Below are 10,880 nucleotides of genomic sequence, written 5' to 3' on the forward strand. Positions count from 1 at the left end.
GGGAAAGGAGCATCTGCTGGCTCCCAGTCAGAAGGGGCATGGGAGGTTGGGGTGGGAGGATCCTTAGAGGAAAAGGAGATCTGGGAGGGTGGGGTGGTCACAGACCAAGGGTTGGGCTCTGGGACCCCCGCAGTCGGAGCTGCTGAGACGGCAGGGCCCACAGCGACAGCTGAGGGCCACAGGGAAAGAGACCATGGGGTCCACACCAGGCGGGCAGCCAGGGAGCCGGATGGAGGCAAAACTCAGTTCACGGTAGGTACACACAGGCTGGGGTACAGGTGGCAGAGCGGCCGGCAGCACCCGCACCTGGAGGCCAGGGCAGGGGTAGGTGTGGCATGGGCATCAGTCCAGGGCCAAGCCCTCCCCAGCCTCCCCTCTATACTCTCCCACACGCCCAGCTTTGACTCCAGTTCCCCAGCCCCTACCCAGGGGGGCAGGCCACTCTTCCACCCTGCTGCTGCCTATCTTCTGTGGGCCAGGCCCTGAGCGATCCCCCTAGTGCTGAGGTGGCAGCACCCGGCCTCAGACCACAGGGGCAGGCCCTGCCAGCTCTGGGTAGCTCACCATGCTGGGGCAGTAGCCAGCGCAGATGCTGGTGGTGAAGGTGATACAGACCGGGCAGGCCTCCTTCTCTGCAGCCAGGGTGGCGTTGATGGGCCGGCACAGTGGCCGCAGTGGCCCTCTGGATGCCTGCATCCCACCCATGCTCAGCAGCAGCCACAACAGTAGCCCCTGAGACAAGGCCGCTGCCTCAGCCACAGCCTGAGACCTCTGCCCAGCCCTTGTCCTCACATTCCCATGTACACACGTCCAGGGACCCAGTTCCCCTGCCTGGCAACTTCCCTTTGGGGCCAGCCCCTCCACTCTGACCCCCCATCCCAATACACCTGAGATTCCGGGTACCATACATACTCAGGCCCTGCCCCACCCACTGCTTCCCGCCTCCCAGGGAGCCAGCCGGCTGGCCACACCCTCGTCCAAAGAGGCCTCCTTCACCGCGTCTCAGGATGCTCTTGCCGACTAGGGCGCCCTACGGTCTTACCTGAAGCATCTCCATCCTCGGTGCTTCCCAACCGTGTTTACCTGGTTTTATACCTGTAGGCTGTGGGGGCGGCAAGGCCACTGGGGGTGGTAGTATGGCGGGGTAACCTGGACACTAATCTCCAGGGGTGAGAGGCGGACAAGGTCAGGGAGGTACAGGAGTGGCTAAGTGGAGCATACACGCCCGCCCCCCATTACTGAGTGGCTCAGTACCAAGAAGCAGGACACACCTGACCTCTGACTTCACAGACTCAAATCCTCACATTGCTAGAGAGGTCGTGTTGGGGGCAGGAAATAGCGGATAGGAAACCCTTGGCTGTGAGGGCAAGTTGCGTAGCCCTGCCTCTACCTATCATGGGAGGAGGCTGGAACTGGCCCCTCCAACGACCCTGGAGTGGTGAACGACCGGAAGCCTTAACCCTGCTCCACCTGCTATATACTGAAAGCCCGAGTCGAACCTCTTAGGAGGGGCTTGGCTTCAATATCGCGCTCAGAAAACGGTTCACCTGCACGCAAATATCCCCCTCCACAGGATGCAGCGAAAGCGCCATCTGCCTCACAGCCCCCCAGAAACCAGACTGCCGGAGCTGGAGCGTTATACTATTCAACTCTGTCTTAGACCAAGATAAGCTCGGCCTCTCCTGCGGCAGAGGGCAAGTCCCGCCTGCAGACCCACAGCCCCGAAGTACATATTCCCGGCCCTCGCCCACCAACCACAGTCGAGTGGGCGTGTCCCAGGCTCTGCCCTACTCCGCGCGATGGGCGGGGTTCCCAAGCCCAGCCCCGCCTACTGTGTTCCCTGTCGCTCCTCGGCTTCGCCCCTGTTTGGGGATCCTGTCTGCGGCGGGGGTGGCCCCGCGGCTCAGACAAGCGCAGGCTTCAAGCTGCCGTAGTCGGAGTTCTCGGTGCGGTAGGCTTGCGGCACGCTGTAGATACCCGGCACCGGCTTCCAGTGGGAACCGCCGCAGGGCAGCTCCAGTGGGCAGAAACGGTCAAGCCGGCCGAGCGGCTGCAGCGGGGAGCTGTAGGACTCCTCAGCCAGAGACAGCATCCCGCGGTGCGGCACAGCAGGTGTCACCGGGGGGGCACGGGGCACACGGATCCGCGGTGGCTTGGGCAGCCGAGGCGAGCTGGGACAGGGTGGCCACTGGGCGCTGTGACCCCAGACCTTGGGCGGCTCCTCGAAGCTCCAGTAGTCCAGCGAGTCCTTGCGGGGGTATCCAGACAACTCCTTGCTGTTGAGGGGAGGCAGGGTAGGGAGGGCACAGCTGGATTCGTGGAATGAGGTCTCGGGTTCAGACCTCGGGTCCTGAGGAAGAGGCAGATCTGTACTCTCCTGCATTTTGAGGAGAGGGTACACTTGTAGGAGTTGGGAACCACTTAGAAAGAATGGTGCTAGAGACTCCTAGCCTGGGTTACTTAAGCACCTGGAACCTGGAGTTTTTGCATCCTTGGGAAGGAGTATCTGGGGACTCAAATGCCAAAGTAGCCCCGCCCCAAACTGTCAGGACCCTGCCCCTACACCAGCAGCTACCTTTAGGCCTTCGCGTTCCTGAGAGTTGACACTAAGAACACCTGGGCGCTAAAAGAGGTAGGGGCTGGGGTCTGAACTTCTGGTTATAAGTCAGAGAGGGGGAACCTGCTCCAGGGGAGAGGATAGGCGTTCCCCCAGCCTATGAGGGGCTGTGCAGGAGGCAGTGCCGACGGAGGACCCAGGCTCACTTCGGAGAAGCCCGGAAGTCCCAGGCCAGAGTAGTCAGATAGAGCTGATGGCGGTCCGGGATGCCCTGGTCGGATAGTGTGGAAGGCCAGCCGGCCAGCTTGGCGTTCTTCGTCCAGGGAATGAGAGCCTGAGGAGGATAGAGCAGGAGGAATGATCAAGAAAGACGTTTCATATCCTGTTTCATATCCCTTGGGTCCCAGACTGAGAACTTGATTCCTTCAGACTCAACAGCCCTTCTGGACCAGGCCTCCACACACGCCCCCAGAGTCAGAATCTTTTCTGACCAATCACATGCCAGCGCACTTCAGCTTCACTCCCCAAATCAGAACCCCTTACTAGGGTTACTCCAACACCCAAACACTTTCTGCCTGTCATTGAACACCAAGCCAAGCCCCCACACTAAAACCTTCTTTGTCTTGCTACTGGAATTAAGCTGCATCTTGGCCAACAATTCCTCCTAGAAAGCCTAACCTTGCCTCCTGCTCGGACCAGGTCCCCGAATATTCCAGACCCGCCCCCAAGCACAGTCCCCGCTGCCTGGCCCCGCCCCCAGCCTCAATCCTCTCGGTTACCCGCCTCAGCATTTACTAGTTGCTCCGGGAGCCGGGGCTGAGTTTGGGAAACTCTCCGCCTTCTGGCCCCGCCTCAAAGCGTCTAAGCCACTTACCCAGTCTAGTACTCTTCTAATTCCGCTCCAGACTTTTTAGTCTCGCCCTAGGCTAGATATTCCTTCTGGCCCTTCCCCAGGGTCTCAGTTTGGTCCCAGCATTTATAGCCCTTCCAACCCTACCGCAGGCGCTTCAAGCTGTCCCACAGAGCCCGCGCGGTTTTCTCTGCTACCTGGGAAGGGCCCCCACGTTGGTGGTCCGCAAGCTCCAGAGGCTGGGGCTCCACGTGGAAAGTGGCGCACTGGTCCAGGCCTGGCCAACCTGTATACTGCGCCCTCGTCTCACTGCACTGGTGCTTTGTGATCGGAGGGAGGCAACCGCCGCGAAGTCTGAGCTGCGGGAAGTCGAGGTGGAGAACCAACGTGAGGGCGCAGGGGACTTAATTGCGGTCCTCGGCCCTTTCTCTCGCGGACCTCAACATCTCAGAACCTTACCTTTTCCCCTAAATCCTTGATCCCCAGGGTCCGCGAGGGGTCCGCAAACTCTGGGGCCCTGGGCTGCGCGTAGGGCCCGCCGTGGGTCTTAGGCACATAAGCGGAGCCAAAGGTTGTCTCCCATCTGTTGATGACCTCGTCGAAAGCCCAGATGTGCAAATCCTGCATTGCCGCTGGGGGCAGGGGCCCCGCCACAGTGGACTAGGCAGAAGGCGCGGAACGTCAGCTAAAACAACTCAGGCGCCCGGGCGGCCAGCCCTCTCTGATCTCTTCCAGTTGGTCCTCAGCCCTTTCCTCCCTCTAGTTCCAGGTTTCGAGGTTCCCTGACCCTTCCTCTGTCAGACTCAGGACTCCAACCTTCCTCCTTCAGTTAGAAGTCCAAGCCACCAACCCCTCATTATTTTCAGCGGGGGCCTGGGTCTCCGGGTCCCTCCTTCAGACAGGAGTCTGGACTTCCAGGCTCCTCTTGGCGACGAGCCTAGGGTTCTCTCACCTGGAGAGTAGGCGGGGGAAAGGGCGTGGATGGGATCATGTGGTGGGCGACACCACTGCTGGTGAGATGCCAACTGGGCCAGGACCTAGGCACCTCAGTCCCAGAGACGGGGGGCCAGGGACGGCCATAGCACAGAGCTGGGGTCCGACCTGCCATGATCCCCCCCCCCCCCCCCCCGCCTTGTAGCCAAGCAGGAGAAGGCTTGTTGTTGTTGTTGCCCTAGGTGACAGAACCCACCCACGCTGAATCCAGCCAATGGAGGCCCTGCACGCGTGTGGATGGGTGCAGTGAGAGACCCACACACAGAGGAACAGGGACTTTGACAGAAGAGGGCAGACACCCTAACTAGGGCACAGAAACTCAGAGAAGTGGAAGGAGGGGAGACCCAGACAGACAGGAGGGCAGAAATGGAGAACAAGGGAAGGAGAAACAAGTTCAATTTTAGAATTTTAGACAAAGACCCCTGAAGTGGAGCACACAGACTCACAGCGGGGACAGCAGAGAGGGAGACAGAAACCTGGGGCGGAGGTCCAGGAAGGGGGAAACAGAGACTCTGTGGGGAGAGAGAACAGAGACCCAGAGAAGGAGGAGAATAGAGACCACTCAGCACACCAGGAAATCCATGAGAAACACTATTTCTATAGGATCCCTGCCTTCCCTGCCTGCGGCTCCCTCTGCCAGGCCAACTTCTTGAGGGGGGGGGGTTAACACTTTGCCCGGGATGCCCCTTCCTCCCTGAGTGTCGGCTTCATCTGTCTTGCTGCTTTTGACTGAGCTGAAAACTTCCACCTGATTATAGGTGTGGGCAGAGGGAGAGACCTGCAGAGAAATACTTAGCCAAAAAGGGGATTGTAGTGGTGCGGAAAGTTTTGACGGCAAATAAGAGAGTGTGTTGGGGGAGAGGGATGGGGATTTCTATGTCCTTAGCCCAAAATTGGCCCCCAAAAAGAAAAGTCTGTGTGCTGGAAACAGGTGTGAGGCTATGGGCTGGTAATGTGGGAAGGGCTGTCCTGAGATCTGCTCCTGACTTCCCCTGTCACTGCCCCACTTCAAAGACCTTTTGATCAAAGCCTCTGCCTCCTCAGCCCCCACTAACCCATCCCATCAACCTTTTTTTTTTTTTTTTCTTCCCTGAAGTGAGAAAAGCCGGGAGGCAGAGAGACAGACTCCCACAAGCGCCCAACCGGGATCCACCCGGAAAGCCCACTAGGGGGCAATGCTCTGCCCATCTGGGCAGTTGCTCCGTTGCTCTGTTGCAACCGGAGCCATTCAGGTACCTGAGGTGGAGGCCACGGAGTCATCCTCAGCAACTGAGCCAACTTTGCTCCAATGGAGCATTGGCTGTGGGAGAGGAAGAGAGAGATAAAGAGAAAGGAGAAGGGGAAGAATGGAGAAGCAAATGGGCGCTTCTCCTGTATGACCTGGCAGGGAATCGAACCCATGAACTTCCACACGCCGGGCCGATGCTCTACTGCTGAGCCAGACGGCCAGAGCCCCATCAACCCATTCTTTTTTTTTCTTTTTCTTTTTTTTTTTTTTTTTAACAGAGACAGAGAGTCAGAGAGAGGGATAGATAGGGACAGACAGACAGGAACGGAGAGAGATGAGAAGCATCAATCATCGGTTTTTTGTTGCAACACCTTAGTTGTTCATTGATTGCTTTCTCATATGTGCCTTGACCGTGGGCCTTCAGCAGACTGAGTAACCCCTTGCTCAAGCCAGCGACCTTGGGTCCAAGCTGATGAGCTTTGCTCAAACCAGATGAGCCCATGCTCAAGCTGATGACCTTGGGGTCTTGAACCTGGGTCCTCAGCACCCCAGTTCGACACTCTATCCACTGCGCCACTGCCTGGTCAGGCTCAACCCATTCTCTAGACAGGGAAAATTGAGACTGCATTCTGTTCCTCATTTAGGCTTCTGGGGTCCCTTCTCCTGTTGGATTTTCCTGGCCCACTCAAGGGCTATCAGTGAATGTCCAAATGACCCCTGATCTCTGCCAGGGGTCAGGATTGGTCAGAACCTCATTTCTTACTAAAGCTGGACAACTTTAAGGTTTATTTCTTTCCCAATGTGGGGTAAAGGTTGAGACAGGAAAGGGTGGTAGAAACCTGACTCCAATGCCCCACCAGGGCCAAATTTTCTAGCATCTTGACCTATCATTCAATTTCACTTGAGTTTTTACTGTGATGGATAGGTCACTACATCAAAACAGAACATTTTTGCCCCATCTGACCTAGCAAACTTCCTATTTGAACCCGAGCTCCCAGCTTGTTGCTTGTGTTTTCCAGTTTTTCTACTTCCCTGCCCACTTCTTGACATATTTCTTCTTTGTCACTCTCTCCAGGATGGGCAGGGTGAAGTCCTCTGAGATCACATAATCAGCAACTTAGAAGCCAAAGGCCTCCAATGGTCAAATCCACCAGAATTGATCTAACAAGTTGTGTATTAGAGCTGATAAGCAGTAGGCACTCAGAAAATATTGGCTATCATCATCATCATCATCACCTTTGAGTTCACAGGAGAATTCCTATTCATCCTTCAAAACCCCATTTGGTTTCAACACCTATCTTATATCTATACAGATCGAGCTCTCAAAATTAGAGAGCTGTGATTTCATGATTATTTAACAAGTTCCCAAAATGAAGCCCAGAGCAGCCAGGTCACCCCTGAGGTCCCTTAGCATCCAGCTCTCTTCTTCCTCTGCTTGCCCAGTTCCTTCCTGCGCATGCGCACGGGCCTCAGGCCCGGCCCGCCCGGCTGAGAAGTGTGCAGACGCAGGCAGTGTCAATGCGAATCCATCGCCAGCCCACACGGCCCTGAGCGTCAGTGGTCAATGCCCGCACATAGGATTGCTTGGCCTTACACTCGGACAGCCAGTGCCTCCGGTCTACACCACGGCAGCCCCCTCCCCCTGCACCAGGGCCACCTTCCCCAGTGTTGTCAGCCTTGCAGCGGGTCTCAAAGAAGTACTGGCGAAGGGGGCTGCCACCAGCTGCAGGCACCTCGCCCAGCACCTCCACCTCGCGCCCACGCAGGTCCACTGCTGTCCGGCGGTCTGTCACCCAGCTGCTGACTGCATCGCATACAGCCAGCTCTCCCCGGCGACTCGCTGGTGCTGTCTCGCTCACCCCTCGCCGACTTCGGTTAGCAGGGCTGCCTGGTAGCTCCTCGAAGGCCCCGGCCTCTAGCAGGAAGAGCAGAGGGGGGTCCGCGGGAGCGCCTCTGGACAGCGCTACCCGGGGAGACAGGAGGTCCCACTCAGGAGCTGGAAATGGGGGCAGTGGTGAGGGTGGGAGATGGGGTTCCATTGGGACAATGGGGAGGAGGCAAAGGAGGAGGGTGGGGAGGGACCATGAGGGGTGGGAGAGCATCTCGCTGAGCACCTGAGGATGGAAAGGAAAGCTGGAATTAGAGAAGAGGGTCACAAGTTAGGGGGGGACCTGCATGCCAGAACCACAGGAAGGCCCTAGTTCTAGAACTTGGGGGACCCTACATTCTACCATTGAAAAGTACCCATTTCCAGATTATAGTACTAGTATTATTAATAACTATCATAGCCTGACCAGGCAGTGGCACAATGGATAGAGCATTGGGCTAGGACACTGGGGACCCAGATTTGAAATACCAAGGTTGCTGGCTTGAGCGTGGGCTCACCAGCTTAAGTGTGGGGTTGCTGGCTTGACTGGGGATCATAGACATGACCCCATAGTCGCTGGCTAGAAGACCAAGGTCGCCTGCTTGAGCCCAAGGTTGCTGGCTCGAGCAAGAGGTCACTGGCTCAGTTGGAGCCCCGTGATCAAGGCACATATGAGAAAGCAATTAATGAACAACTAAGGAGCTGCAACTATGAGTTGATGCATCTCATCTCTTTTCCTTCCTGTCTCTCTCTTGCGCTAAAGAAAATTATTATTATAATTATTTTGCTACTATTACTAATAATAGCCAACAATTGGTGAAATACAGACTCAGAGAGGTAACTTGTACCAGGTCACACAGCCAGCAAATGCCAGAGGTGGATCTCAAACCCTGTCTGAGCAACTCCACTCTGTTCTGCATCCTAAAGGAGGTTTGAGGTTCCAAAATTCTGAGAAAGGCCAGTTCTAGAATCCTAGGGAGACCCAATTTTAGGTCAAAACTGTCACTAAGAAGGCCAGAAAAACACTTCCCTCTCTCCGACAGAGATTCAGTTTCCCTGTCTGTGATTGATCTGGGGCTGGGAGATGCAGGTGAAGGTGTGTGTACTGCATTTTCTTTTTTTAAAAATTTATTGATTTATTTTAGAGAGACAGACAGAGGAAGGGAGAGATAGGAAGAGAGGAACAGAAGGAGAGAAGGAGAGAGGGAGGGAGGGAGGGAAGAAAGGAGAAAGAAGCATTCACTGTTGTTCTACTTAGTTGTGCATTCATTGTTTGCTTCCCATATGGGGATGGAACTGCAACCCTGGTGCCTCTGGAGGACACTGACTGACTGAACTAACCAGCCAGGGCATGGATACTGCATTTTCTCTAAAACATTCTGGAAGCCTGTGGTTCTGGAAAAGGATGGTGTGGAGAGGACAGGGTGGTTACCAGACCTGTCAGCACCTCCTCCGCCTCCTAGCTCCTGGGCTGGGGGCCCCCAGGCTCTTGGGGGCCCCTGTGGGGGACACAGGTGGCCCCCTCCTTCCTGACATCTCAGGAGAGGGAGGGGGCAACCACCTAGGAAAAGAAGGGAACAGGCAGGTTATATAGGCAGGTGGGGGAGGCGGCCTGAACCCCTGGACACTCCCCTTCCCAGTTCCACTTAAAGTGTTGGGTACCCTAGTCAAGGCCACGCCCCCTTTTCAGGCCCAGGTGATGGCTCCTGGCTGGAATGGGAAGCAGATGGGGGGAGGAGAGGGGAGAGGAGAGGCTGGAAAAGATTACATCCTCCTTGGCCCATTCATCTCTCAGACAGGGTGGGGGTGGGGGGCTGGCCTGGACACCCGGGTACCTGAGGGCCCGCTCTCAAGAAGCCCTGAGTCCCTGAGGCTGCTTCCTGGAATGTTTTCCCCACACAGGACAGGCCAGGGCCCGTCCAAGGCTTCTGCCGCACATACCTGGAGTGACTGCCTGCCCTGGCTGGGAGATGGGAATGGGAAGGTGGGGTGTGAAGAGGGGTGCACGTTGACCCAGCCAGGACCAGGACTGTAGGTCCTCTTCCCTCAGACCAGGAGTGCTGGGTCCCAGCTGCCTCTTCCCTCAGACCAGGAGTGCTGGGTCCCAGCTGCCTCTTCCCGTGGAGTCCAGATCCTCAGCCCCCTCCCTCAGACCCAGGAGCCCAGGACACCGGCCCCTCCTCCCTCAGACCCGGGAGTCCGGGCCCCCAAACCGTCCTTCCTCAGATTCAGGAATTCTGGAGTTCAAGGCCCCTCAGGTACTCGGAATACGACTCCCATAAGATTCAGGTTGGGTACTAAACTACTGAGACCCCCACCGGGGGTAACCCGCTGATCCTCTGGAACCTTTCCCCGCTGCCTCAGTTTCCTCAGCCAAGCCCCGCCCCGCCCCCGCCGGCCCCGCCCACGTCCCTCCCTACCCGGGGGCAGGGCGACCCGGACGCCGGAATCCCGAAGGAGGAGGTGCCGAGGCTCTTACCTGGGGCGTCCTTCTCGGCTCCCTCGGCTGCCCCTGGCGTGGCGGCGGCTCCTCCTCCCGCTCGCTGGCTGCGGGGACGCCCGCGTGCTTGCCGGCTCCTCGCTGCACAAGCTCCAGAGGGCCCGGGTCGGGGGCGGGGGCGGGGCGGCGCCCGACGGCGGAGGAGGGGCCGGGGGATCCCGCCTTCCACACGCCGGCTGGGACCTCAGAAGCCCGGTCTGGCTCCCTCAGCCTTCCACCCGCCTCAGTCCCAGGAGGCCAGGCGCCAGACCCCCCCTCCCTCTCAACCCTGGGGTCCGGGCCCCCAGCCCCTCCTCTCTCAGACCCAGAGTCTGGACCCCCAGCCCCCTCCTCCCTCAGATCCAAGAGTCTGGCCCCGAGATTCCTTTGCATTCTTTTGCCAGTTAAGTGTCAATCCGCAGGAAGATTCCCACCCTCTGGTTTCATCCCCACTTTCCCAGGAGCCCCAGGCCAGACATTAACCAGCTGGGCTTGGGCAGTGATAAGGCCCCAGGCCGGGGAGACAGTGGATGTGGGGGGCTCCCCCACATAGTCCTCTCTCCTGGAATTTCCTGGGTGGGGACTGGGGAGAGGGTCTTGTCCTGAGCTCAGATAAGAGCAATTCAAGGTATTATAGGACTCAAGAGTTTAGATATGGTTTGGGAACAAAATGACTTTAGAGAAAGAAAGAGAATAGTGCCAAATGGAAGGGAGATGGGAAAAGTCACAGAGATGGAGAGTAAAAAGGGGCAGAGTCCAAGAGAAACAGGAGGACAGCAACCCAGAGAGAGAAAAGACTCAGATCCAAAGAGAGAGGACAGACACCTGGAGAGAAAGGGCCAGAACCCAGAAGGGGGACAGAAATCCAGAGAGAGAGAGAGAGAGAGAGAGAGAGACCCTAACACA

At 57.3% G+C, this 10,880-nt stretch overlaps 3 protein-coding genes across 6 annotated transcripts; all 3 read right to left on the reverse strand.

The window, feature by feature from the left end:
• Positions 1–35: 35 nt before the first annotated feature.
• On the reverse strand, positions 36–1,865 carry LHB (luteinizing hormone subunit beta). 3 transcript variants are annotated; one of them, XM_066371904.1, is made up of 3 exons: positions 1,833–1,865; positions 565–732; positions 36–306 (listed from the first exon to the last, which is right to left on the reverse strand). In XM_066371904.1, the coding sequence occupies exons 2-3, from the start codon at positions 703–705 to the stop codon at positions 64–66; spliced, it is 384 nt and encodes a 127-aa protein (XP_066228001.1). In that variant the 5' UTR covers positions 706–732; positions 1,833–1,865; the 3' UTR covers positions 36–63. The 3 variants fall into 3 exon arrangements, with proteins under 3 accessions (XP_066228001.1, XP_066228000.1, XP_066227999.1); XM_066371903.1 differs by lacking the exon at positions 1,833–1,865 and adding an exon at positions 1,500–1,608; XM_066371902.1 differs by lacking the exon at positions 1,833–1,865 and having other exon boundaries at positions 565–925.
• Positions 1,866–1,892: 27 nt separating this feature from the next.
• SAXO3 (stabilizer of axonemal microtubules 3) lies at positions 1,893–4,503 on the reverse strand. Its single transcript, XM_066371900.1, has 5 exons — positions 4,360–4,503; positions 3,867–4,067; positions 3,605–3,766; positions 2,764–2,891; positions 1,893–2,276 (listed from the first exon to the last, which is right to left on the reverse strand). Exons 1-5 carry the CDS (start codon positions 4,396–4,398, stop codon positions 1,904–1,906), a joined length of 903 nt encoding a protein of 300 aa, XP_066227997.1. The 5' UTR covers positions 4,399–4,503; the 3' UTR covers positions 1,893–1,903.
• Positions 4,504–6,693: 2,190 nt separating this feature from the next.
• NTF4 (neurotrophin 4) lies at positions 6,694–10,070 on the reverse strand. Of its 2 annotated transcripts, none has more exons than XM_066371905.1 (3): positions 9,975–10,070; positions 8,933–9,056; positions 6,694–7,742 (listed from the first exon to the last, which is right to left on the reverse strand). In XM_066371905.1, exon 3 carries the CDS (start codon positions 7,728–7,730, stop codon positions 7,098–7,100), a length of 633 nt encoding a protein of 210 aa, XP_066228002.1. In that variant the 5' UTR covers positions 7,731–7,742; positions 8,933–9,056; positions 9,975–10,070; the 3' UTR covers positions 6,694–7,097. The 2 variants fall into 2 exon arrangements, with proteins under 2 accessions (XP_066228002.1, XP_066228003.1); XM_066371906.1 differs by lacking the exon at positions 9,975–10,070 and adding an exon at positions 9,437–9,528.
• Between the last annotated feature and the right edge of the window lie 810 nt (positions 10,071–10,880).

Source organism: Saccopteryx leptura, chromosome 3 (genome assembly GCF_036850995.1).
Source record: "Saccopteryx leptura isolate mSacLep1 chromosome 3, mSacLep1_pri_phased_curated, whole genome shotgun sequence".
In the NCBI taxonomy this organism is placed as follows: domain Eukaryota; kingdom Metazoa; phylum Chordata; class Mammalia; order Chiroptera; family Emballonuridae; genus Saccopteryx; species Saccopteryx leptura.

What these genes read in the sequence shown, in the direction of transcription:
- SAXO3 (XM_066371900.1), bottom strand. Translation starts at nt 4,398, where the DNA reads ATGATCCCATCCACGCCCTTTCCCCCGCCTACTCTCCAG. An exon ending in TCAAGGATTTAGGGGAAAAG is followed by an intron (nt 3,767 to 3,866) that starts GTAAGGTTCTGA and finishes GACTTCCCGCAG; the next exon opens with CTCAGACTTCGCGGCGGTTG. An exon ending in GACTTCCGGGCTTCTCCGAA is followed by an intron (nt 2,277 to 2,763) that starts GTGAGCCTGGGT and finishes TCCCCTCAACAG; the next exon opens with CAAGGAGTTGTCTGGATACC.
- NTF4 (XM_066371905.1), bottom strand. Translation starts at nt 7,730, where the DNA reads ATGCTCTCCCACCCCTCATGGTCCCTCCCCACCCTCCTCCTTTGCCTC.
- LHB (XM_066371902.1), bottom strand. Translation starts at nt 906, where the DNA reads ATGGTACCCGGAATCTCAGGTGTATTGGGATGGGGGGTCAGAGTGGAG. An exon ending in CTGGCTACTGCCCCAGCATG is followed by an intron (nt 307 to 564) that starts GTGAGCTACCCA and finishes CCTGGCCTCCAG; the next exon opens with GTGCGGGTGCTGCCGGCCGC.